The sequence below is a fragment of the Neomonachus schauinslandi genome, chromosome 11 (assembly GCF_002201575.2).
Source record: "Neomonachus schauinslandi chromosome 11, ASM220157v2, whole genome shotgun sequence".
Lineage (NCBI taxonomy): Eukaryota > Metazoa > Chordata > Mammalia > Carnivora > Phocidae > Neomonachus > Neomonachus schauinslandi.
The window spans coordinates 15,981,211-16,002,365 of NC_058413.1; the positions used below are offsets into that span (position 1 = coordinate 15,981,211).

Sequence of the window (21,155 nt, forward strand, 5' to 3'; positions counted from 1 at the left end):
GGGCCCTTGATCAGGCCCGTGACGCAGGCACTGCACCCTGGAGCTGCTGAGCTCATGTTGCTGTCATCTTCCCGCCTCACGTTCTTGCCAATGCCGCCCGCAGGTCCTTTTTCTCTCCTGGAGCCTGCTGGGTCTTGTCTCACCGCTGCTGCTGCGCTCATCCAGAGGTCTGCTTTCTCCCTTCTTTATCAGGCCCTTTGGGGCGACCGGGCTCGGGGCAGCCCCCGGGTGGGCCCTTCCCTGGGTGGCGCTGCCCTGCGGCCACCTCCAGCCAGCATGCATCTGAGTGCCTGGTTTCCCTGTGGGGCCTGCCTGTCCCGGCTTCTTCCTGGCTCAGGCTCAACAGGCAGTGCGAACGGGCACAACGGCCGCCCCATGTCTCTCCCCGCAAGTGAGGGTGACTGTTTCCCGCTCACTAAGTCTGCATGTACGGTTGCTCCTCCAGCCATCTCCGATTCTTCCTCTTGGGGCCAGCAGAGCCTCTCTGGGCTCTCATCCCAAGTCACACGATGCGCTCTAAGCGGTTTCCTCCCTTCACTCCCTTTTAGGGTGTGGTCTTTCTGATTTATTCAAAGGGCTTAATTTAGGAGACTTTTACCCCAGGGGTAAAAGGCTCTTCTGGGGTAGTAAGATGGATGGTGGCTCAGGTATTCTTCAGGCCCTGGGTTCTCCAGATTCCATGGCTTCTGTTGGATAGGGGAACTTCGCTCTGTGTAAATGACTGTGGGCCTCACCCCCACCCCTCAGCTGGGCACCCCTGGCAGGAAACAGGAGACCCATTCTCACCCTGACTTATAGCCGTCCTCGGTGTCCACTCCTCTCCAAGGGAGGGGGTGGCCCCTGGAAAGATTTCCCTGGCCCTCCGGCATTAGTGAAGGGGAGGACGCTGGGGGTCGCCCCCTCCAGAGAGCCAGGGTGGAACTCTAAAGCCCTTGTAGAGGAAGGGCAGGGCTCACAAATTCCACTTTGCTCCCCCCCTCTCCCCACGAGGCCCTTCCTCCCTGAGGACTCTGCCATCCCCCACAGCAGCCTTTGGCCCCTGTACCTCTGTGTCGTTGGGTCCTCGGCCCAGGGTAAGCTGCAGTCAGGCGGGACAGGACGGGCAGCCAGAGGTCAGCAAGCTCCGAGCAGAAAAGAGCCAGCCAGCCCCCAATCCTGTCTCTTTGTCCACGCCCTTTGTGATTTCAGTCTTGGTAGAACTTGTATTTGGAGTTTTGTGCTTCAAAGTTTTTGTTTTTGTTTGTTTCATTTTTGTTTTGAGGGGGTGGGGGGGATCCAGAGCAGCTGATCAATTTGTATTTATTTATTTTAACATTTTACTAAATAAAGCCAAATAAAGTCTCTCAGCCTCATGGTGTTGGGTTTGGGGCAGGGGAGGGTGGGCAAGACACACTTGGGTCCGGGCCCTCCTGCAACTCCAGGGAGACTCAGCCTCTTCCTGGCTGACCCACACCCTCATGCCCCAAACCAGATGGAACATGAAAAAGAGCTTGAAGAACTTTAATTATGAAAAAGGGATGTACAGATGAAGATGGGGAAACCAGCCCCATACAGCTGGGGCACCGAGAGAGTAGACCCCAGCCATAGATAGCAGCAAGGGGAGGCCCCCAGGACCCACCCCGCAGGTGCTCCAACTGAAGCCCTTTCCACTGAGACCTTCAATAATTTAAATAGCGGGGAGGGTGGGGAGGGTGGGGAGGGTGGCAGGGTTGCTCCAGTGTCCGCAGGGGACCTGTGAGAGCCAAGTGGGGGGCAGGGGTGAGCCACGCACCAGGTCAGGCGGGGCTTCGGGGCTGCCGCAGGGCAGTGAGGTATTTGAGGGCAGCAGCCCCATAGCGACGGGACAAGTCCTGGTGGAACTCATCCTTGACGGCCTGGAGGCAGTCACGATAGGTGGGGCTGGAGCGGAAGCGAGAGATGTCCAGGCTTGGGCCATGCGGCAGGTGAATGGTGAAGGCCTCAGGCAGCACCAGGAGCTCATATTCCTATAGGGGCGGAGGCACATGGACATTCATTGCCTGGGCTGGGGGGAGAATTGCAGCTCTGGGGGATGGGGAGCGGGCTTATTTGAGAGTCCCTCACAGCCAAAGTGAGGGTCAAAGGGCAGATCTTAGTTCTATACGGATGAAACTTCTAATAGTACTGCCTACTGGTGCCGTGTGCCACGCTGAGGTGTAGTGAGCTCCCTGGGCCTGGAGGTATCCAAATTGAAACTGGAAGCAGCAAGGCACATCCTCACCTGCGCATCCAGCTCCACGATGTGGGCCACCTTGTTCCAGCCAAAGCCCACAAACCGGGGGTCATAGCGGGGACAATCACGTGGCACCACCACGTAGGGCTCATAGTCAGCGGCCCACTGCACACGGTATGGGGTCTGAGCCTCCCGCCAGCGGGCATAGTCTGTGGGTGCGTGACCCTGGGGCCACTCGTGGTACCTGTGGAACAGGATGGGGCAGGGCGCCAAGCTAAGGCTAGGAGCTCAGTGGGGGGGGGGGGGGGAGCGGTGTGGGGCACGGAGCAGAGCCTCTCCTACCGGAAGGTGTAGAGCAAGCCGGAGTCCAGCAAGGCCAGCACTTCGGCCTTGGAACTGGGGAAGCTGAAGCGGTAGTGTAGGGTCTCAAACGCCGGCACTACCAGAGCCGCTCTCCGCTCGCTGCCCAGCTTCAGCTGCTCGATGGAGGCCCTGTGCGGGGAGCGCCCGTGAACAGGGCAGCAGGACGGCTCCAGGCCCAGCGAGTCCCTGACTTCTCAGCCGCAGGACCCAGGGCTGGCTGGCCGGACCGCCCCGCGGGAGGCAGACACAGGACAGCTGCTATGGGAAGCGGGTCCCAGCCTCCCCTCCTCTCCTATGGCAGCCCAGACAACCGATGCGGCGCCCCCCCCCGCCTCAATACAAACCCCATCTTACAGAGGACAAAAAGGAGCCACCACACGCTTGCCTAGGGCCCCTGTCCACACACACCCGTCTGCCGTTCCTCTCCCTCCCTCCTCAGGCCCACCTGAGGTCGTCGTAGAGGGAATAGGCAGGCAGGAAGTCAATGTCGCTGAGGAAGACGTAAGGCGTGAGGGCCTGGGCCAAGGCCACGTTCCGCAGCTGGTTGACGGGGTAGAGGGGACCCTCGCGGTACACCACGTGGTAGGCCACGTTCTGCCGGGCAGAGAGCACTGCCGAGGCCTCGACGAAACGCAGGAACTGCTGGGCCTCTGCGTCTGTGAGGTACAAGGCCAGGCTCATGGGGCCCGGCCAGTGCCGGCACAGGGCTTCCAGCATCTGCAGCCTGGGGCGAGGGCGGTGGTCAGCCCGGCTGGAGCACCTCCCCAGGACAGCTGCCGCAGACACCCCTTCACGTGACTTACTGAGCCCCTTCCCGGGGCTTTTAAAGCTGCTCTTACCTCATCTTCACAACTACCCCACAGGGGAGGCCTTTCCCAGGTAACAAATAAGAACACCGAAGGCCAGAGATACTAAGACTTGCCCGTGGTCCCACAGCTACAGAGGGGCAGTTCCAGGCACCTGCATGATTCCCCAAACCCAAGCTCCTAACCACAGCCAGTGTCTGCAAGTTCTGGAACTCCTCAAGCATCAGGCAGCAGGCGAGAGCTCTTCCTTCCACCCACTGAAACCGTCCTCCCGGAAACCTCCCCCCGTCCCAGCCCCTGCCTTGGCCCCTGGCACTCTCACCGGTCCATAGAGAGCTGAGCCACCAGGGTGACATCGTGAGGCCGGGGGGGCGGCGGTTCGTGGGGCAGGAAGGTGACGTGCACACGGTGCACGGTGAGCCGCTGCTGCCGGAACTCAAAGCAGGCGTCTTCCTCGTCCAGTTGTGCCAGGGCCCGCTGCACCTGACGGGGTGGCGGGGAGACGAGGACCAGGGCTGGAGGGTAAGTCCCCAGACGAGGCCAGGTCCCAGCAGAGCAGGGAGGGGGCAGAGCCTCCCCAAGGCGAGGGAAGGCGGCTCCCTCTCACCTGCTCGGCCTCAGCTGCGGGCGGGCTGGGGCACCCAAAGAGCTCTCTCCGCAGCAGGTTCCCATCATACTCCAGGAAGGTCAGGTAGAGGTTGCGGAAGTATTCCACGTGCTTGTTCTTCACGCGCAGCTTCTTGGGTGAGTTCCAGTGGATTACCTGGGACCCAGGAGGGTGGTACTCGGGGGATGGGCACGGGGAACAGAAGCCCACCGCTCGGCCCCCACCCCACTCACCTTGAGATCGGACGCCTCCGAGTAGCAGCGCTCAGCCAGCGTGTGGTCTGACAGCTGAACATTCCAGACGCAGGGCAGAGGCTGCACCAACCCCGGGTGCTCCTTGATTACGGCATTGAAGATGTCCTGGGCAGAGACAGCCATCATGCCTCGGCCCAGAGCCTGCTCTCCACCCACCCTCCCACCGCTCCCCGTCAGAGGCTCCCCCAGACCTGGTCTGCCAGGGAGGTGGCGGGCAGGGTGAGGAGCTCCCGCGTGGCCGTCAGCTTCCACATCTGCCCCCAGCCAGCCTGCCGGAGCCGGTCCAGCCGCAGGAGGATCACGCCTGCCCAGGGGAAGGGGTCGTCATGCCCACCTGGGCTAACCCTGCTCCTGGGGTCAGGGGTCACGAAGACGTCTTTTGAATGTCTACTTTTTGACTTATTGGTATTTTTGGACTGTTCAGACAGGAGCATGGACCACTTCGGTCAACCATCATTCCTCTTGGGGGTGAAGGGGGGAACTGCACAGCTTACAGAGCACCTCCACAGCCATGTTCTCCCTCTCAGTGATCCCAGGGCTGGCAACATCATCCCCATTTAATGGGTGAGAAAACAGAGGCCTAGGGGGACTGAGTGGCTTGGCCAAAGTCATCCAGCACAGCGAAGATTGGAACTGTTTTCCGGCTCTTCTCCTGGTGTTCTTTCCACAGCACTATTCTTCTAGGTGGGGTGGGGGGGATTTCCTAGCATTCAGTGCCCTGCCCAGTCCCTGGGGCCTGAAGACCAGTGGCCACCCCTCCTGCCTGCTCCCCACCACTGTCCCACCTGTGTTAAATCCCCGGCCCAAGGCAGGCCAGGGCCTGTGGTTCCTCCAGAGGTTGCCCAGGTACCAGTCGCTCTGGTTCTCCACAAGACCGATCACCTGCTCGTCTGGGAGGGGAGGGCACGAGGGAGCTGCCTGAGGCTGCCACTGGCCCTCGGCTCAGGGCTAGGTAGGCCACAGCGCGGCCCGGACAGGCCAGGGAGGGGGTACCGGCTGGGGCTGGGTCCCAGGCCTCTCACCAGAAAAGTGAGCAAAGAGTGCCCAGAGCTCTGCGATATCAGAGGCGAAGGTGACATCTGTGTCCAGGACAATGACACGGGCCAGCTCAGGGGGCAGGGCAGCAGGCAACACTAGCTTCATTAGCCCGTACAGGCCAGAGTAGTGCTTGTTGGGGATCCAGGAGACCTGGGGCTGTTGGGGCGGGGTGGGGGAGGACAGGGCATGAACCTGGCAGAGAAGGGCGTATGAGTGCCGGACATACTCCGGGTGACACAGGGGGAAGAAGGCATACGCCCCAGGGAGGATGAGGGATTTGAGCTTCTGTAGGTGTGATGGGACTGGGGGGTCCCAGGCAGCTCTAACCTCTCCCACACGCCCCCACCCCCGAACCCCTAGTAGGAAAGGGCTGGGCACTGCCAGAAAGAAGTGCAGAAGGGCCAGGGCTCCTGCCTTGAGCTCCTCGGCGTCATAGAAGCTGACCCGGACAGCGGGCACCATCCACGTGTGGAAGAGCATCTCCAGAATGTTCCTGGCCATGGCATCAGTCACCAAATGGAAGTGCAGCGGATTTTTCCTTTGGGAAGGACAGGTGAGGAAAGCTGACAGGCCCCAGCAGGAAGAACATGGGACCAGACCCGCCTGAGGGGCTCAGAGTGAAAGCACCAACTTCTGCAAAGAGCTTTTCCGTCCCCAGCTTCGGATACTGTTAGAACCACCTTCAAGGGAGGAAGGGACACTGTCCCTGTGGCGCAGATGGGGTAACTGGAGCTCCCAGATCCTGCCCAAGCCTATGTTCCCTTCCCCACGCCTGACTCCCCACCCCCACCCTGACACCTGGTTATACCTGTAGAAGAGCACAGATTTCACCAGGGTGACCAGGTCTCGGCTGGAGTTATGTCCCGCACACACGATGGCCACGTGCAAGAGCTGGGGAGGGGACGCAGAGGTGGGCAGCAGCCCCTCCCCCACTGGACCGTAAGGACCCACGACGGGGCTGGCCCGGCATGGGGCAGCGGAGCCGAGCCCCGCCCGGCAACAGAGCTAAGGAAGAGTGGGGCGGGGGGATGCGGAGCAGGAGTCCACCCCTATTTCACAAATGGGGAAACTGAGGCCGGGAGCAGGGGAGGCATCCCCGGCCGGCTGGTCAGTCCCGGAGCCACCTGGCGGAGGCTCGCCAGGTGTGATTCCCAAAGGTGCCGGGGGGCGGGCGGGGAGGCCCGGCTGGGGGCGCGGCGCCCCTGAGAATCCCGCCGCCGGGGGGCCGCGCGCACCTACCTCGCACTTGGGCAGCGGCGGCCGCGGCGGGACGCAGTCCGAGCGGTTGCGGCCCCCGCGGTCCGCAGACGGGTCTCCGTCGACGGCAGCAGCGCCCCGCGGCCGCCCGTCTGCAGAGACACGTGGCGTCAGTGGGCAAGGGAAGGATCCCGGGCCCCTCCGCTCGCCTCCTCGCTCGCCGCGCTCACACTCCACGTCCCCGCCGAACAGGAAGAAGCCGATCAAAAGCAGCAGGAGCAGCAGCGCCGCGGCCCCCAGCGCCCGGGGGCGCCCTCGGGGCAGCATGGCTGCCGGCGGGTCGCTCAGGGCGGGGCTCCACCCAGGGCTGCGGGCTCCATCGCTGTCCCTGCGGATCGGGAAGGGAAGCGGGAGAGGATCAGCCTTGGGCGACGGGGCCCGACGGCCGCCTGGTCCTCCCTCCCGCTCTGAGTCGCCACCTCACCTGTTCCAACGGCCCGGGGACCCCGACCTTCCTCTTCCAGAAGCCGGCCGGGGTGCAGGGGAAGGGGGTGGAAGCGCAGGCCAGCCCCGCCCCCAACCTGGGTTCAGGTTTCACCTCCGCTTGGCTGAGCCCAAAGGGGCGGAGAGGCCCCAGGGGGGTGGGGGGAGGTGGGCGAGGAGGACTGGCCCCGCCCCTGCCCCGGCATCGGACGACCACCCCCCCAAGCCCGGGAGGAACCCGGGGAACCCCCAGGATGTCTGGAGGGAGCGGGGGCAGGCACCCAGGAAGGCCCAGTCCCGCCACCTGCCCTGAGCCCATCCCCCTCTTCCCAGCTCTGAGGCCCCATCTCCTGCCCTTAACCTCCCAACGGGGGAGGGGCCCGTGACCCCGGGCCCGGAATCAAAGGGATGGCGGGGCTCTGGAGGAAGGAGTGGAATGCGGGGCCTCGAGGGCCAGGGACACCTGCTCTGGGCACTGGAGGCGGGGGCCGGCCGAGCCCTGCCCGGGAGCTGCGGAGCACCTGGAGCTCCGGGGCCGCTCCACCCCCGCTGCCTTTCGGGCGGCCCGGCCCGCCTGGCTGCGCGGCCCGGACAAAGCCGCCCTGCGAAGGTCGTGTCCTGCCCGGGAGCTGGCAAGGGGCCTCCCTGACGCGGGCACCGGGATTCGGCATTCCCCCCCTCCCCCACCCCCGCCTTGCCTAGACCGGGGGACTGGGGCTGAGACTGGATTTCTCACTCTGCCCCACCTCGCACCCCGCAGCCCGGCCTCGGCCCTGGAGGGAGTGGTGGGCGCTGTGGCCCCTGAGCGACAAGAGTCGCGGTTGGCTGAGCGCACATTCTCCGTGCCAGGCCCGGTGCTGAGGTTTGACGAGCCTCATCTCATTTAACCCTCCCCTCAGTCCTGTGATGCAGGCATCATCCTTCCCTAAGAAGTGAAGTGACTTGTTAGAACACCCACCCCTTCCCCAGACCCCTTCCTAGGCTCTTCCCTGAAGGCAAAGTGTCCTGCGGCTCTTCTCTAAGGGCTTCCTGCCCGGGAACTTTGCCCTTGATGTTCCTTCTGCCTGGATTCTACCAGATTCTCCTGACCCCGGCTCCTCCTTCCACATCCCTTGGTTTATTTTATTCTTAGCACTCCTCTGAAGTTGACCTTGCAGACTTGTTTATAGGTTCCCCCCCCACCCCCACCCCCAGCCAAAGAAGGCTGCTCCTCAGACTGGAGCCTTGTCTATCTCCTCCTGTACTGGGCCCCAGAGCCCAACCAGGGTCCAGCACCCACTAAACACTAAGTATGTGCGGAACGTGGATGGGATGCACCAGGCCTCTCCGTGAGCCAGCTTAGCCCAACTTCACCTATAAAAAGTGAGGGCCTGGGAGACCCTAACCCCAAAAGAAGCTGTGGAAAGCAGGCCAGCATTAGACCCCTCAAGTCTCCTCCTTCAAGACACTGGGATGCCTTTCTCTGGGAGATGGGGGTTTTCCAGGAAAGTCCAGTTTTGGAGGCTAGAGGTAGTGGTTGCCACAGAGACTGATGGTGGCTCCCTGCACATCTGGGAATTAAAAGGAGATGAAGGGATGCAGGGGCCATCTTGGCATCTGGAACTTTGAGCCTTCAGCATCCCCTGACCCTCATCTCTAGCCTGGAGCTGGAGTGGGGGTGGACAAATCCCTCCCCAAGCCCCTCAACAGAGACTGGGGATGGTGGAGGGGGGTAATAAATGTGAGGAAGAGGGTAGAGCACACAGGTCAGGGCCTGGCCAGGGAGTGTGACAGGAGCTGGGGCTTTCGGAACTTACTGTGGTTACTCACAATGCTGGCCCCACCTCCTCCTTAACCTTACTACTCAGGGGAAGCTGCTTGCTGAGCCGCTTCCTGGGCCTCTGAGAGGTTGCTCTGGGGCAGGGGGAATGGGAGCCAGGGGTGGGCCTATGAAAGGGTGCTGGTCTTCTAGGTCCGAGACCTGGTTTGACCCAGCTCTGCCCAGGACTTTGCTGTGTGTGACCTTAGCCCAGTCAGGCCCCCTCTCTAGGTCTCAGTGTCCTCCTCTGTACTTGTTGGACTGGTCTAGCTCTCTTCTCCTGTGGCTCAGGGCAGACTGAAGGAGGGAGGTTCTGGCCCAACTTGCCCAGAGGCCCTTCCAGCCCAGCTAGGTGACCAATGCCAGGCAGGGACCCAGCAGGGAGGGGCTGCGCTGGGTGCCTCCGGCACACACGTTCCACTCTTTGTTTCTGGGACCTAATCAGTCCTGAGATCTGGAGAGGAAATTCAGGCAGCCCTGCTGCTGCCAAAGTGGCTGGGCCCACGCTCCTCTCCCAGTCCTGCAGGGAAGGAGAGGTTTGGGAACAGGTTCATTAAGATGATGGGGTACATGGGGCACCTGGGTGGCTCAGTCGTTGGGCGTCTGCTTTCAGCTCAGGTCATGATCCCAGGGTCCTGGGATCGAGCCCTGCACTGGGCTCCCTGCTACGCGGGAAGCCTGCTTCTCCCTCTCCCGCTCCCCCTGCTTGTGTTCCCTCTCTCACTGTCTCTCTCTAATAAATAAAATCTTTAAAAAAATAAAGATGGTGGGGTACAGGGAGGAAAGGAGAAAGAGCCCCACACTGAATGCCCTGAGCGCTGGTCTTAACCCCAGCTTCTTACTTGACTCACGACAAAGTGGCCTCACTGTGTCACTGCCCTTGCTGGGTTGTGGGCAGTAGGAGAGAGCACTGCTGTGGGAGACACACATTGTGGTCCGTTTGGCCAATGCCACGCTATGTGACCTGGGACAAGTCCTTTCACCTACTGGAGCCTCTTATTCCCCATCTGTGAAAAAGAGTTCATACCTAGCTGGCAAGATGGCAAGGTGGACAGGTGTGGTGTAGGAGTGAGTCTGGCCCCCAGGAAGTGGTGAGAAACGATGTTGGCGATGCCCACGACCACCCCCTCTGTTCTCCAAGACCTGTAGCCTCTCCTGAGGCCCCTGGACACATCTCCCTGGATCATCCTTGCTTGGCATGAGAAGCGAGAGCAGCTCTGATTCCCCACCTTATATAGAAGAAAACTAAGCTGGAGAGGAGGGTGAGGGAGAGGGGAGGGCAAGGAGGGGCTGTGGCTCCCTAGTAAGGTGTGTTACTTAAACCGCCTAGATGCTGTGGTTAGACTAGACCAAGATTCGAATGTGACTGGGCGTTCTTAAGCTGATCCTTTCCACACCTGCAGATAACATCCCGTAGAGAGAATCAGGTAAGATAATGTATTACTACTCTCAGAGTAAGGTGAACCAGCGGGCCAGTCCGCAAGGGCTCAGCCCCTTGACCCCACCCAGGCTCCGCCCCTTTCCCCACGGAGCCAATCAGTGGCGGCCTCCCCGGAGCGTCAGATTCCCTACCTCTGGCCGCTTCTCTCCTGCCACAGCCCCTATCAGGGAGGCCACCCGGTTTGGGAAGATTCCCAGGAGTCTCCCCCGCCCCTTGGGGAACAGCTGAGGACCGGGAGGTGCATCCGAGGGCCGAAAAGCCCTTTGAGATTGAGCCCGAGTTCAAGGACCAAGTCTCCCCTCAAACCAGTTTCCAGATGGGAAAACTCGAGACCCAGAGAAGGGAAACACTCGACCAAGTCACCCCAGGCAAGAGCGGAAGGCCGAAACAGTTTTCTCCGCGAAGATGGGAGTGCATGTCCGCACAGTCCATGCGGGAACTGTGGCCGAAGCCCAGCACTAACAGTGGCTGACCAGGGAATCGAGACTGCGTGGAAGGCTGGATTCTTCCTTGCCTCAGTTTCCCCAGCACTACGTCTGGTGGGGGTCCGGGGACGAGGCAACTGGCCAAACGGGCGCCTGCCAGGACTCTCCCCGCACCTCCCCAAGTCTGATCGAAGTTCCTTTTGCAAGCTACCTCCCAGGCCTTTAAAATACGGTCCTCCCGTTCGAGCCTCTCGGCGTTCTATTGGAAAGACTCCAGGATCCTACTCCATTCTCTAGAATGAACTGCTCAGACTACCGCGGGAGCTTTCTTGGAACTGTTAACTGCGCAGGCGCAAGAGCAACCCACCCGGAAGGCGGAAGCCGCGGGTCCCCACAACGCCGGGGGGTCGGGGGCGGAGAGTGTGCTTAACCAATGACCTGAAGGAGCAGGGAGGGCGGGATTAGGCCCGCAGTTGCTAAGCGCTACCCTAGTGGGAGGGGATTTAAGAAATGGGGTGAAGGGTGGTTCAATGGCCCTTCACGTCATCATCCTTCTGGCCCTCGGAAGTTAAGCAACGAAGAGGCGGGCCTAGGACCGGAAGCAGGAAGGAGGGCGCAGGAAGCAGGGTGCTGCAGCTCGTCGTGCTGTCGGTCCGTGAGTCTGTCGGTCCCGAGGGCAGGATGGAGAAACTGCGGCTTCTGAGCCTCCGCTACCAGGAGTACGTGACTCGTCACCCGGCCGCCACGGCCCAGCTGGAGACTGCAGTGCGGGGCCTCAGTTACCTGCTGGCAGGTGCTACCCTGACCTTTGCCCCACCCCTTAGGGGCTCTGACCTCTGACCTCACTGGCCCCTTCCCTTCGGAGTCAGGGTAGTGATCGCTGTGCTTGAGAAGTTCCTTCCACGTTCCCGTAGGGCACAGGGAGGGGATGTCCAGGGCCCCGAAGCCGCAGGCTGAGGCAAACGCTCACCGTCGCCTCCTGTGCCTTCTCCCCAGGTCGCTTCGCCGATTCGCACGAGCTGTCAGAGCTGGGTGAGCGGGGCTCTGGGGCGGATGGGGGGCGGCGGGGCTTCCCAGAGGGAGGACCACCCCGGTTCGCTGTCCTAGGTTTTCCGTTACATGGTCCTGTGCTGAGTCGGACAAAGGTCCTGAGTCCACTGTCTGGGGCCCCCCATAGTCCAGAGACAAATCTGGGGACCTTGACTGGTCAGGCGGCTGGCCCAAGTACCTTGCCTGCCTTTGCCCAGTTAATCCTCCCTGTAGTCCTACGATGTACTGTTACTGTACTCAGTGTCCAGTAAAGGGGACAGAAATTCAGTGAGGTTAGGGGACAGCTACTGGTGATCCCAGAGCCAGGCTTCAAGCCCGGATTTCGCACATTCGAGGAGCCCCAGACTGTGACTGCCTCAGGTGTTTGCCCGGGGAGCCCCGGAGGGTAGTGGAGGTAGAGGTGGAGCCGCCTTTCAGGGACAGGCCGCAGGGAGCTGAGGCCCGGAGGCGAGACCACATATCCATGGCTGCTGAGAGCGGTGGGCAGTTCTGGACAGCTGGCTGACCAGGGCTCTGCAGCAGGGCAGTAGCTGCTTTGTCGCCGAGATCAAGCCCTCCTTTCTTGTTCCAGCCACCCACACAAGATCGTACTGGGGAGTGGGCAGCTCTGAGGAAGTGGGTGGGGAGGCAGGTGGGTTTCCATACAGCCTGTGGCTGGCGGAGTAGAGCAGGTAACAGGTGATACCTGCAGCTGTGGGGAGAAGGGGAGGGTGTAGAGGCCTCAGAACCAGCCCTTCACGGCCACACTCTTCCCCCCACCCTCAGTGTACTCTGCCTCTAACCTGCTTGTGCTGCTCAATGATGGCATCCTGCGGAAGGAGCTTCGGAAAAAGTTACCTGTGGTGAGAATTCTGTCAGGAGCTGAGGGCGGGAAGCACAGGGACTTGGGAGTGAAGCAGTAATCGCCAGCCCGTGTGTGTAGCATGTACGGTCTCAAGAGTGTGAGCCGTGCCTACGTCCAACTGAGCTTCAAGCCATCTCATTAGGTGGAGGGTCAAGTTGTTAGTGCCCCTGTCGCAGATGAAAAGACTGAATTTCAGGGACATAGAGTAGCCTCTGCCATCTGGAGAACTCAGGCCTACACGGGTAGTCTTAGGGGAAAATCCACCTCTCCTGTCAGAGGAATCACCTAGGAGGAGGGCCTGGGCCTGGGCCCCCCGCCCCAACCCTGACCTCTTGGCCTGGGGTCCTTGCAGTCGCTGTCCCAGCAGAAGCTGCTGACATGGCTGAGCGTGCTCGAGTGTGTGGAGGTGTTCATGGAGATGGGGGCCGCCAAGGTGTGGGGTGAAGTGGGCCGTTGGCTCGTCATCGCCCTCATCCAGCTGGCCAAGTACGTTGGGACTGAGGAGGGCAGGCCCTGGGTGGGGGTGACTCAGGCCAGCAGTTCGTGTGGGGTTCACCAGAGCACCCCTGGCCCCCTGCTGGCTAGCCACCTCCCCTGCAGCCCTGCCGTACTCCCAACCCAGGGCTGTCCTGCGGATGCTTCTGCTGATCTGGTTCAAGGCTGGCCTCCAGACCTCACCCCCCATCGTTCCGCTGGACAGGGAGACCCAGGCACAGCCCCCGGGTAAGCTCTGGAGTGGCCTGGCACACGGAGTTAATTTGTGGGTTTAGAGCCAGCCAACTTGAGTAGAGTGTTGTCTGTTCGTGGAGCACATCTATTCCCATCAGCTCAGTTTGTTCTCATCACCCTGTATTGTACAGAGAAAAAAAAGAAAGATGAGGCTAGGGGCAAAATCAGAACTTGAACTCAGGAATCCTGGCACCAGAGTCCTCATTCTTTTTTGTGGAACGGGGGACAGCATGAGTAGGAGACAGAGGTCCTGCCGACCGTGTCTTTGGGCCTCGTTCTGTATATCAAGAGCCACAGTTGCGTGAGGCAGGGTACCCGGCAGATCTGTCTCTTCGGGGCTTTGGACTCCTCACTGGTTGGCCTCTAGGCCTGATGCCTCTGTCCCTCTGTGGGAATCGTTCTTTGCTTTTCCACCTGGTCATATTGAAAGCAAAGGACTGAGAAGACATGGGCCCTCCCTCCGTCACTCCGGTCCCCGGGAGGCCTGGCTTCTTGGCTGGCTCCCCTACCACGAGTCATGCTGCGCTTTCCCCATCCGGGGAGAGTGCTGATGCACGGCCCTGGCGACAGCGTCCGGCCTCAGCCGCCACCGTAGTCCAGGCTTACCCACGCCCACCCATTCCCCTCTTAGCCCAGGAGCGTTCGCTGCACGTGTGTTCTCCGCGGGCTCCGCTGCAAACATGTCCCTCTGACAGCATGGCCTTCTGTCTGTCCCTGCTAGATGGTGACCAGAGCGCTGACGGCCAGGAGCAGTCATACGTGGGGAAGCGGTCGAACCGAGTGGTACGAACCCTCCAGAACAGTAAGTGTAGGATGTCGTGGCCCCGGGCGCCTCAGGGCGGAGGTCAGCCCGGGCCTGCCTGCTCATCCGCTGCCCTTGTGTTCTAGCCCCGTCCCTGCACTCGAGGCACTGGGGAGCGCCCCCGCAGCAGGAGGGCCGGCGGCGGCAGCAGCACGAGGAGCTGAGGGTCACCCCCCCCACCCCGCTGGGGCTGCAGGAGACCATCGCAGAGTCCTTGTATATCGCCCGGCCCCTGCTGCACCGTATCCTCTGCCCGCCGCTGGCCGGCCCTCCGGGGCGGGCCCCATGGGGAGTGGGTGGGTGGGCCGTGTGCCGGAGACCTCCTTGACACCTTGGCCGTCAGTGCTCAGCCTGGGCCTATGGGGTCAGCGGTCGTGGACACCCTGGCTCCTGTCTGGGGCTGTGGACGTGACCAGGTGAGCCCAGGCCTGCCTGGGGAGTCCGCTCCCTCTGCCGGGCTTCGTGCCGCGGGCCTGTCCTCGCCTGAGCAGATGGGCCCCCCGCCCCGCCCCATTGCTGGCCCTGACCACATCCCCTTCTGCCCCCAGCCTGAGCCTCCTGAGCGACAGGAAGGGCCTGAGCCGGAGGGAGCGGCTGGAGCTGCGGCGCCGGACCATCTTGCTGCTCTCCTACTTGCTGCGCTCCCCGTTCTACGACCGCTTCTCCGAGTGAGGCCCGGCCCCGGCCCCTGCGCACGCCTTTCCCCCGCTCCCATCCAGGGTTCGCCGACCGCCCGCCGTGTGCCCGCCGTGTGCCAACCTGCGTGCAGTGGCAAGTGCCAGCCCGGCGCTGCCTCGGGGCGCTCAGGCCGCAGGCCCGGGTGTGCGGGAGTCACGCAGGGGCGGCGCGCCGAGGGCAGGGCCCCGGGGATGGTGGCAGGGGCGGGCTTTCTTCCTGCCCAGTAGTGTGGAGCCCCACTTTGCAGAGAGGCCCTTGAGGTTCAGAGAAGCAGGGCACCTTACACGGAGCCGTCCAGCTAGGCCGTGGCAGAGCCAGGGGCCACCGCCATGCCTGCTCTGTCATCTGTGAGGGCCAGACCCAGAGGGCCCACTGGTGGCAAGTAGGGGGTGGCTTGGGGCCAAGTGCCCCAAGGCCTGCCGGGTGACTGCCTGAGGTCAGACTGCGATCTGAGGAGGGGTCTCTGTACGGCGACAGGGGCCAGGAGACAGACTGGAGGCTCCTGTCTTAAGTCCTCTGCTGGAAGATGGCAGTAGTCCCTGGAATTACGTTTAATACTGTGGTCGCACAGCCTCTGTTTGGGTTTGGTTTGGCTTGCTTTGGTTTTGAGGCCACAGGAAGTGAGTTTGTGCCATACTCAATACCACCTTGGTGCAAATAGCGTGGCCTAGTAATTCCTCTTTTCAGATAAGTTTGCAAGCTCACAAGGTACTAAAGCCAAATCCTATTCCCTGCTCTAAAGGAATATTCCAGAGACTTACATGGACCATATGAGCTCCCCCCCACAGACGGCCTGCACTTTGCAGAGGAAGCGAAGCCCCAGGATCTCGGAACTGAGGCATTTTGAGGCGGCAGTACCCGCAGAGGTGGCCCCACAGGCGGCAAGCCTCTAGTGTGGCCCCTGCTGAGCAGACCAGCCTAGCACCCTCACAGCAGTGGCGCAGACTGAGAAAGGTCTAGAAACCTGCCGGAGAAGTTCTGGTTACCCCGGAGGACAGGGAGCAAGCTGCTGAGCGGCTCTGGGGTATAGGCCTCTGGCCTTCCTGTCAGACCGACTGTCATCTCGGGCCGCGCTGCCTTCCAGTCGTGTGACCTGGGGCAAGTTACTGAAGCTCTCTGTGCCTCCTCTGTACGACGGGGACGTGCTCTTGCCTGCCTCATAGGGTCGCGGGAGGCCTTAAATGACCTCAGACATACAGGAGCACCTGGTACAGAATCATTTAACAAATGCCGAGTCTTACCATCATGTCTCTTATTCCCGTCCCCAACGCTATCGTCTCACCCCAGGTTCTCCTGTGGGAAAGCCCTGTCTCTTTAAAAAAAAAATAGGGTCTTGGCCCCTGCCCCTTCCACTGAGTGTGGGCCCCCCCCCACCGCTGGGCCTGGTCACTCAACATTGGCTCGCGAGGTTTCAGCGTGGCTCAGCGCTTCTGGCTTACTGGGGGTTTCTCGAAGGCAGGGTGGGGCTGTCCTTTCCCTTTGGGCCCTCACCACCCCTGTGTTGGGACTGCCCCAGGAGTGTGTTGGCTCAGGAGAAGGAAGGGCAGGACGAGGGAGAGAGCGGCGGGAGTCTTTGGGATGCTCTGAGGAAGCACCAGTCCCAAGCTGAGCTGTGGGCGGCCTGGGCCAGGCAGTTCCTGCTCATCTTCTCTCTGCAGGGCGAGGATTCTCTTCCTGCTCCAGCTGCTGGCGGACCACGTCCCGGGCATTGGCCTGGTTGCAAGTAAGTGCGGAATGGGGGTGTGATTACCGAGTATCGCAGATCTTTCGAGTGGCCCCGTGTCCCTGACTGTTTCCTCTTTATCTCCTTGTCATTTGATTCTTTTTTTTTTTAAAGATTTTATTTATTTATTTGAGAGAGAATGAGAGAGAGAGCACAAGAGGGGGGGAGGCTCAGAGGGAGAAGCAGACCCCCCGCTGAGCAGGGAGCCCGATGTGGGACTCGATCCCGGGACTCCAGGATCATGACCTGAGCCGAAGGCAGTCGCTTAACCAACTGAGCCACCCAGGCGCCCTTGTCATTTGATTCTTGACACAGTCAGGAGAGGGAGCCCAGAGGTCAGGTTGGGTGGGTGGCAGCTCCTGGGCAGGGCCAGGCCGGCCCGTAGAGCCTCAGGGGTTGCTGGAAGAAGGTCCCTGTCCTGAGAGGAGTGTTGGGCCACACTGGGCTGTCAACCTTAGCCCGGCCTCGGGATCCTGGAGTCGTACACCCCTGGGGCTTCTCTGGGGCTTCTGCGGCGGGACTGAAGCCCACCAGGCTGTTCGGAGCTCTTACCTCAGCCACGTGGCTTCTCTGAGCCTGAGGGTCTTTGCAAAGGGGGACAGAGGTCGCTGCCGCTGCTGCCTCCCAAGGGTCAGGCAGGCGGGAGAGTCAGTGGGGCTCCCGGCTGGATGGATGTGAGTAGCCGTATTGGGGCAGTGTGGCTGAGAAGGGCCTTAGGTAGATGGGAGTCTGGCCCTCAGCCCCGAACACTCTCTCGTTGCAGGGCCGCTCATGGATTACTTGCCCACCTGGCAGAAAATTTATTTCTACAGCTGGGGCTGACCCATCCCGGGCGGGGGTGCAGGGAGGGGCAGGGGGTGCCCCGGCCGTCGGGACCCCCAGGGCCCCTTCGCCCTAATAAAACTGACTCTGGCAGCGTCCCAGCACGTGGCCTCTCCATGCCCGCCGCCCAGGGCTCCTGGCACTTCCACCTGGCCCGCCGAGCACCGCCCCCCCCTCCCCCCAGATATCCTCTCGACTTTTCACCCTCCGGCGATGGAGCCACGGCGGCCCGCACCTCGTCCCTGGGCCGAGAAGACCCCCGTCGGGGCGGGGACCTGGGCTCCTCTGGCCACAGAAAGCTGGGGTCTAGCATCCTCGAGCGTGGGAAGCGGCTTGCCGTGGCAGCCGCAGAGGTGAACTCAGCTCCTCTGTCACCGGTCCCTGGTGACAACAGACAAGGTCCAACGGGGCAGGGGGAGACCGCTGCCCGTGTGGCCTCTGGCCAGAGCCTCTGTCTGCCCCTTCCCTGCAGGGCCCTGTCCTCCAGCCTGCCAGCCTGTCTGTGATGGAGGCTGGTGAATGGTGGGCCCGGCTTGGTGCAGTGACACCCCGAGCCCCCGTTTCACAGCCGGAGGTGTTCTCCCACAGCTGGTGCTGGGGGCGGGCGTCAGGGGCTGGGAGCCTGAGCCGGTGCAGGTTCAGGGGGTAGGAGCTGGGGGTCTCTGCACACTCCCCCTGCCAGCTCCCTGGTGGCCAAGTCTCCCGGAGCCGCGCACAGGCTACTGGGGAGGGTACAAGCGCCCAGACGGGGCGACTGCAGCCTGGCCTTTCTGCCTGGTCCGTCCCCTTCCTCAGCCTCCGCCCCTGTCCCCTTTGCCCCGTGAATAGACCGAACTCTCCTGCTGGAGTTTCTAGCCGGGTGAGCCGCCCTCAGAGTTCTGAGGGCTCCATCCGCACCACCTCTGTCCTGCCTCACTTCCTCTGACACCCTGGGGGGAGCCACGGGAGGAGGGGCCAGCCCTCCTCTGCTACCCGCCCCCCCCCCCCCCCCGGCCCCCCTGGGAAGGCATGCCCAGGTCCTGGGCCGGAAGGTGAAGGGACAAGCCTTCAGGTGGTCACAGCTTGGGGCCCCGACCTCTGTTGGGTACGGGGACCGTTGCTGGGCACGTGCCCTGTCGGTGGGCTCTGGGCCGGGGGCTGTGCGTGCGGCGGGAGGAAAGCCGGCCTTGCTGTCGGGCGCTCACGCATCCGCAGACACACATAAATGCAGCGCGCTGGGGCGTGCGAGTAGGTAGGAGCGTGTACCTGAGGGAGTCTGGGTCGGAGGTGGGTGAGTGGAGGTGCTCGCTGCCTGGACGGATGCCCCTGGAGGGTGCGCCCCTCAGGGAGGCCTCGGTTCAAGCAGGGGAAACCCTGCGCCAGTGTGGGGCCGGCTGGGAGAGCAGGTTGTGCAGTGAGTCACTGTTGGAGCAGAAGGGAGGGAGGAGCGGGCGGGAGGGGAAAGTCAGGGCCAAATCCAACAGGCCGTCGAAGGCCAGGCAAGAAACTCAGACCTGCCTCCGGAAGGCAGTGGGGAGGGGAGCATTTTAAACCTCATCCCGGGGTGCCTGGGTGGCTCAGTCGGTTAAGTGTCTGCCTTTGGCTCAGGTCGTGATCCCGGAGTCCTGGGATCAAGTCCTGCATCGGGCTCCTTGTTCAGTGGGGAACCTGCTTCTCCCTGTGCCCCTCACCCCACTCGTGTTCTTGCTCTCTCAAACAAAATATTTAAAAATGAAAAAATACACCGCACCCCAGCGGCCTGGTGCGGGGGGCTCCCGGCAGCTGGTGCCGGAAGCTGAGCACTGGGACATGATGGCAGAAACCTCCAACAGTGGTTGGGGCCAGATTAAGGCCGTGGCCGGGGGATGACAGGGTATAGGTGGCACCCAGGCAGGCTAGGGACTGGGTGTGGATAGAGAGGGAGACGATGGCCTCTCAGAGGCAAGGAGGGTGAGGGACAAGGGACTGAGTTGGGCAGTGTGTCCAGAACTCAGGGTTCCCGGCAGCAGTGAGGACGGAGGACGGGGACACGGGCTTGTGAGGGACAGTGGTGTCCAGGACACAGAAAGGGAGAGAACCACTGAGCAGTTAGTGTGTGGGCTCAGAGCACACGGGGACAGCCTGAGGAGATGCCAGCACCTGTCACCCTGGGGGTTACTGAGGACCAGGAGCCAGGGATGCCTCTCTCCCGGCCTTGGGCCCAGCGGCAGTCAGGGGCGCAGGGCTGGACCCCCAGTAGGTCTGCTCTTAGAAGCGATGGGGTTTCCAAAGCGCAGAGCCCTGCTCAGCCCTCAGGTCCTGACTCCACAGGTCTGGAGGTGGCCTGGGGTCTCGGGTTTAAAGCCTCGGGGCTTCTGAAGTGAGCTAGGCCCGTGCGCCAGTTGGGGGGCTGCGCAGGAAGCAAAGAAAGGGCCCCACAGCTTTGCCTCAGCCTGAGAAGAGACCAGCTCCATGCTATCACGTGGCGTTTATTCATTCAACAAACATTTACTGAGCATCCACCAAGTGTGGCTGGGGATCCTGCAGTGAACAAACCAGTCTCTACCCTCGGGAAGCTTCCACTCCAGGGAGCAAGTTGTGGGCTTTGCCACCTCACTCAAAATCCGTCTGTCCAGCCTCAGGGGTGGTGGGGAGCCCTGGGGCCAGGCTGTTGTAAGCTTTTGGGGAACTAGGGAGGAAGTCTCTCAGAGCAGCCCCCCCCCCCCCCGTTGGCATCTCTGAGCGGGCGGAGGATGTTCCTGGCATCACTGAGGGAAGGACAGGGTGGCGGCGGCAGGAGGTGGGGAGGAGGCAGAGTGGGGATGGTCAGGGCTCTCCGCGTGACCTCTCCTGTGCGCCACCGCCTGGGCACAGAGGTACATACCTTACCCCACAGACGAGAAAACGGAGGCCCACAACGGTGACCTGTACGCCTCCCAAGAGGCAAGGTGGGGGTGTGAACCGAGATCAGACTCCAAAGGTCTGTGCCCTTAACCCTCGGGCAGGGACACTAGAGCAAGGTGCCGTTTGGCACCTGTTGGCCGACAGCGTCAAAAAACCGAACCGAACCTCAGCTGGAGGTTTCTGGCCCCGCCGCGGAGCCCTGGAATGTCCGGCCTTTGTGAGGTGGCCCTGGCGGGTGGCAGCGGTTCCGTCCTCCGGCCGGGGGAGGGGCAGGCAGAAGCCGGGGGACAAGGGCTGGAGTAGGAGATGGTTCTCGCCATGCTGGGGGCTCTGTATCCCAGGGCTGGGCTGAGCCTCTTCCTCCTCTACCTCGTCCTGGCTGCTGCCCTCCTCCGCCCCCAGCCGCTGAGGTAACTCCTGGGGGCACGGGGTCAGCGGTCCACTGGGCGGGGGGCCTGGAAGGCAGGGGGCCCTGCGTGCCGCTTCCTGCTCCCCGCCCTACCCCGGGCGTCGGGGCTCACCCAGGCCCCCACCCTGAGCCTTCACAGGGAGGGAGGTAGCGGGCTGCAGGGCCAGGGCTGAGCACCCCAACATCTCCCACAGGCCTCAGCTATCTGTCCCTGAAGAACTTTCAGCCCCTCTGGAACTCTCGCAGCCACTTTCGGGCCTAGTGGATGGTAGTATCTCAGCTCTGCCCGCCCCCACTGCCCCCCAGTGTGGGACACATGCCCGGCGGGGGGGGGGGGGCACCCATGTCCAGCCGCGGGGACTTTTCATCCCAAACAACACTGTTCTGGGGTGATCAGTGCGGATTCCCCTGCCACCCACAGCCCCTTCTCTCCTTAGACTATGGGGTTCGACCCAAGCACCCCTGGCCGCGAGGGCCTCGACCCCTTCTCTCCCGGGCCCAGCAGCGCAAGCGGGACGGGCCGGACATGGCTGAGTATTACTACGACGCACCCCTGTGACGGGAGCCCCTTATAAAGCTATTTTGTGCAGCCAAGGCTTGGGCTTTCCTGACACGAACACCAGCTGGGGGCAG

At 62.2% G+C, this 21,155-nt stretch overlaps 3 protein-coding genes across 10 annotated transcripts; 2 read left to right on the forward strand and 1 right to left on the reverse strand.

Moving 5' to 3' along the window:
* Positions 1-1,484: 1,484 nt before the first annotated feature.
* Positions 1,485-6,986, reverse strand: LARGE2 (LARGE xylosyl- and glucuronyltransferase 2). Of its 5 annotated transcripts, none has more exons than XM_021684779.1 (14): positions 6,941-6,986; positions 6,687-6,844; positions 6,499-6,608; positions 6,068-6,150; positions 5,244-5,797; positions 5,007-5,111; positions 4,413-4,525; positions 4,201-4,326; positions 3,968-4,096; positions 3,683-3,843; positions 3,000-3,278; positions 2,534-2,683; positions 2,240-2,435; positions 1,485-1,985 (listed from the first exon to the last, which is right to left on the reverse strand). In XM_021684779.1, the coding sequence occupies exons 2-14, from the start codon at positions 6,781-6,783 to the stop codon at positions 1,776-1,778; spliced, it is 2,313 nt and encodes a 770-aa protein (XP_021540454.1). In that variant the 5' UTR covers positions 6,784-6,844; positions 6,941-6,986; the 3' UTR covers positions 1,485-1,775. The 5 variants fall into 5 exon arrangements, with proteins under 5 accessions (XP_021540454.1, XP_021540453.1, XP_021540452.1 ...); XM_021684778.1 differs by having other exon boundaries at positions 3,968-4,099; XM_021684777.1 differs by having other exon boundaries at positions 3,968-4,123.
* Positions 6,987-11,200: 4,214 nt separating this feature from the next.
* On the forward strand, positions 11,201-17,352 carry PEX16 (peroxisomal biogenesis factor 16). Of its 4 annotated transcripts, none has more exons than XM_021684773.1 (11): positions 11,201-11,396; positions 11,600-11,635; positions 12,419-12,495; positions 12,850-12,983; positions 13,120-13,220; positions 13,948-14,028; positions 14,115-14,270; positions 14,368-14,444; positions 14,577-14,799; positions 16,365-16,429; positions 17,193-17,352. In XM_021684773.1, exons 1-11 carry the CDS (start codon positions 11,285-11,287, stop codon positions 17,325-17,327), a joined length of 1,197 nt encoding a protein of 398 aa, XP_021540448.1. In that variant the 5' UTR covers positions 11,201-11,284; the 3' UTR covers positions 17,328-17,352. The 4 variants fall into 4 exon arrangements, with proteins under 4 accessions (XP_021540448.1, XP_021540449.1, XP_044775245.1 ...); XM_021684774.2 differs by having other exon boundaries at positions 14,372-14,444; positions 14,577-14,696; XM_044919310.1 differs by lacking the exon at positions 17,193-17,352 and having other exon boundaries at positions 15,449-16,424.
* Positions 17,353-20,419: 3,067 nt separating this feature from the next.
* C11H11orf94 (chromosome 11 C11orf94 homolog) lies at positions 20,420-21,081 on the forward strand. The gene is made up of 3 exons (XM_021684772.2): positions 20,420-20,523; positions 20,717-20,790; positions 20,960-21,081. The coding sequence occupies exons 1-3, from the start codon at positions 20,420-20,422 to the stop codon at positions 21,079-21,081; spliced, it is 300 nt and encodes a 99-aa protein (XP_021540447.1).
* The last annotated feature ends 74 nt before the right edge of the window (positions 21,082-21,155 follow it).

What these genes read in the sequence shown, in the direction of transcription:
- LARGE2 (XM_021684777.1), bottom strand. Translation starts at nt 6,783, where the DNA reads ATGCTGCCCCGAGGGCGCCCCCGGGCGCTGGGGGCCGCGGCGCTGCTG. An exon ending in GGGCCGGGGATTTAACACAG is followed by an intron (nt 4,526 to 5,006) that starts GTGGGACAGTGG and finishes TCCCCTGGGCAG; the next exon opens with GCGTGATCCTCCTGCGGCTG. An exon ending in CCGCAGCTGAGGCCGAGCAG is followed by an intron (nt 3,844 to 3,967) that starts GTGAGAGGGAGC and finishes CCACCCCGTCAG; the next exon opens with GTGCAGCGGGCCCTGGCACA.
- C11H11orf94 (XM_021684772.2), top strand. Translation starts at nt 20,420, where the DNA reads ATGGTTCTCGCCATGCTGGGGGCTCTGTATCCCAGGGCTGGGCTGAGC. An exon ending in CTCCGCCCCCAGCCGCTGAG is followed by an intron (nt 20,524 to 20,716) that starts GTAACTCCTGGG and finishes CATCTCCCACAG; the next exon opens with GCCTCAGCTATCTGTCCCTG. An exon ending in ACTTTCGGGCCTAGTGGATG is followed by an intron (nt 20,791 to 20,959) that starts GTAGTATCTCAG and finishes TTCTCTCCTTAG; the next exon opens with ACTATGGGGTTCGACCCAAG.
- PEX16 (XM_021684773.1), top strand. Translation starts at nt 11,285, where the DNA reads ATGGAGAAACTGCGGCTTCTGAGCCTCCGCTACCAGGAGTACGTGACT. An exon ending in GACCCAGGCACAGCCCCCGG is followed by an intron (nt 13,221 to 13,947) that starts GTAAGCTCTGGA and finishes TGTCCCTGCTAG; the next exon opens with ATGGTGACCAGAGCGCTGAC. An exon ending in GGTACGAACCCTCCAGAACA is followed by an intron (nt 14,029 to 14,114) that starts GTAAGTGTAGGA and finishes CTTGTGTTCTAG; the next exon opens with CCCCGTCCCTGCACTCGAGG.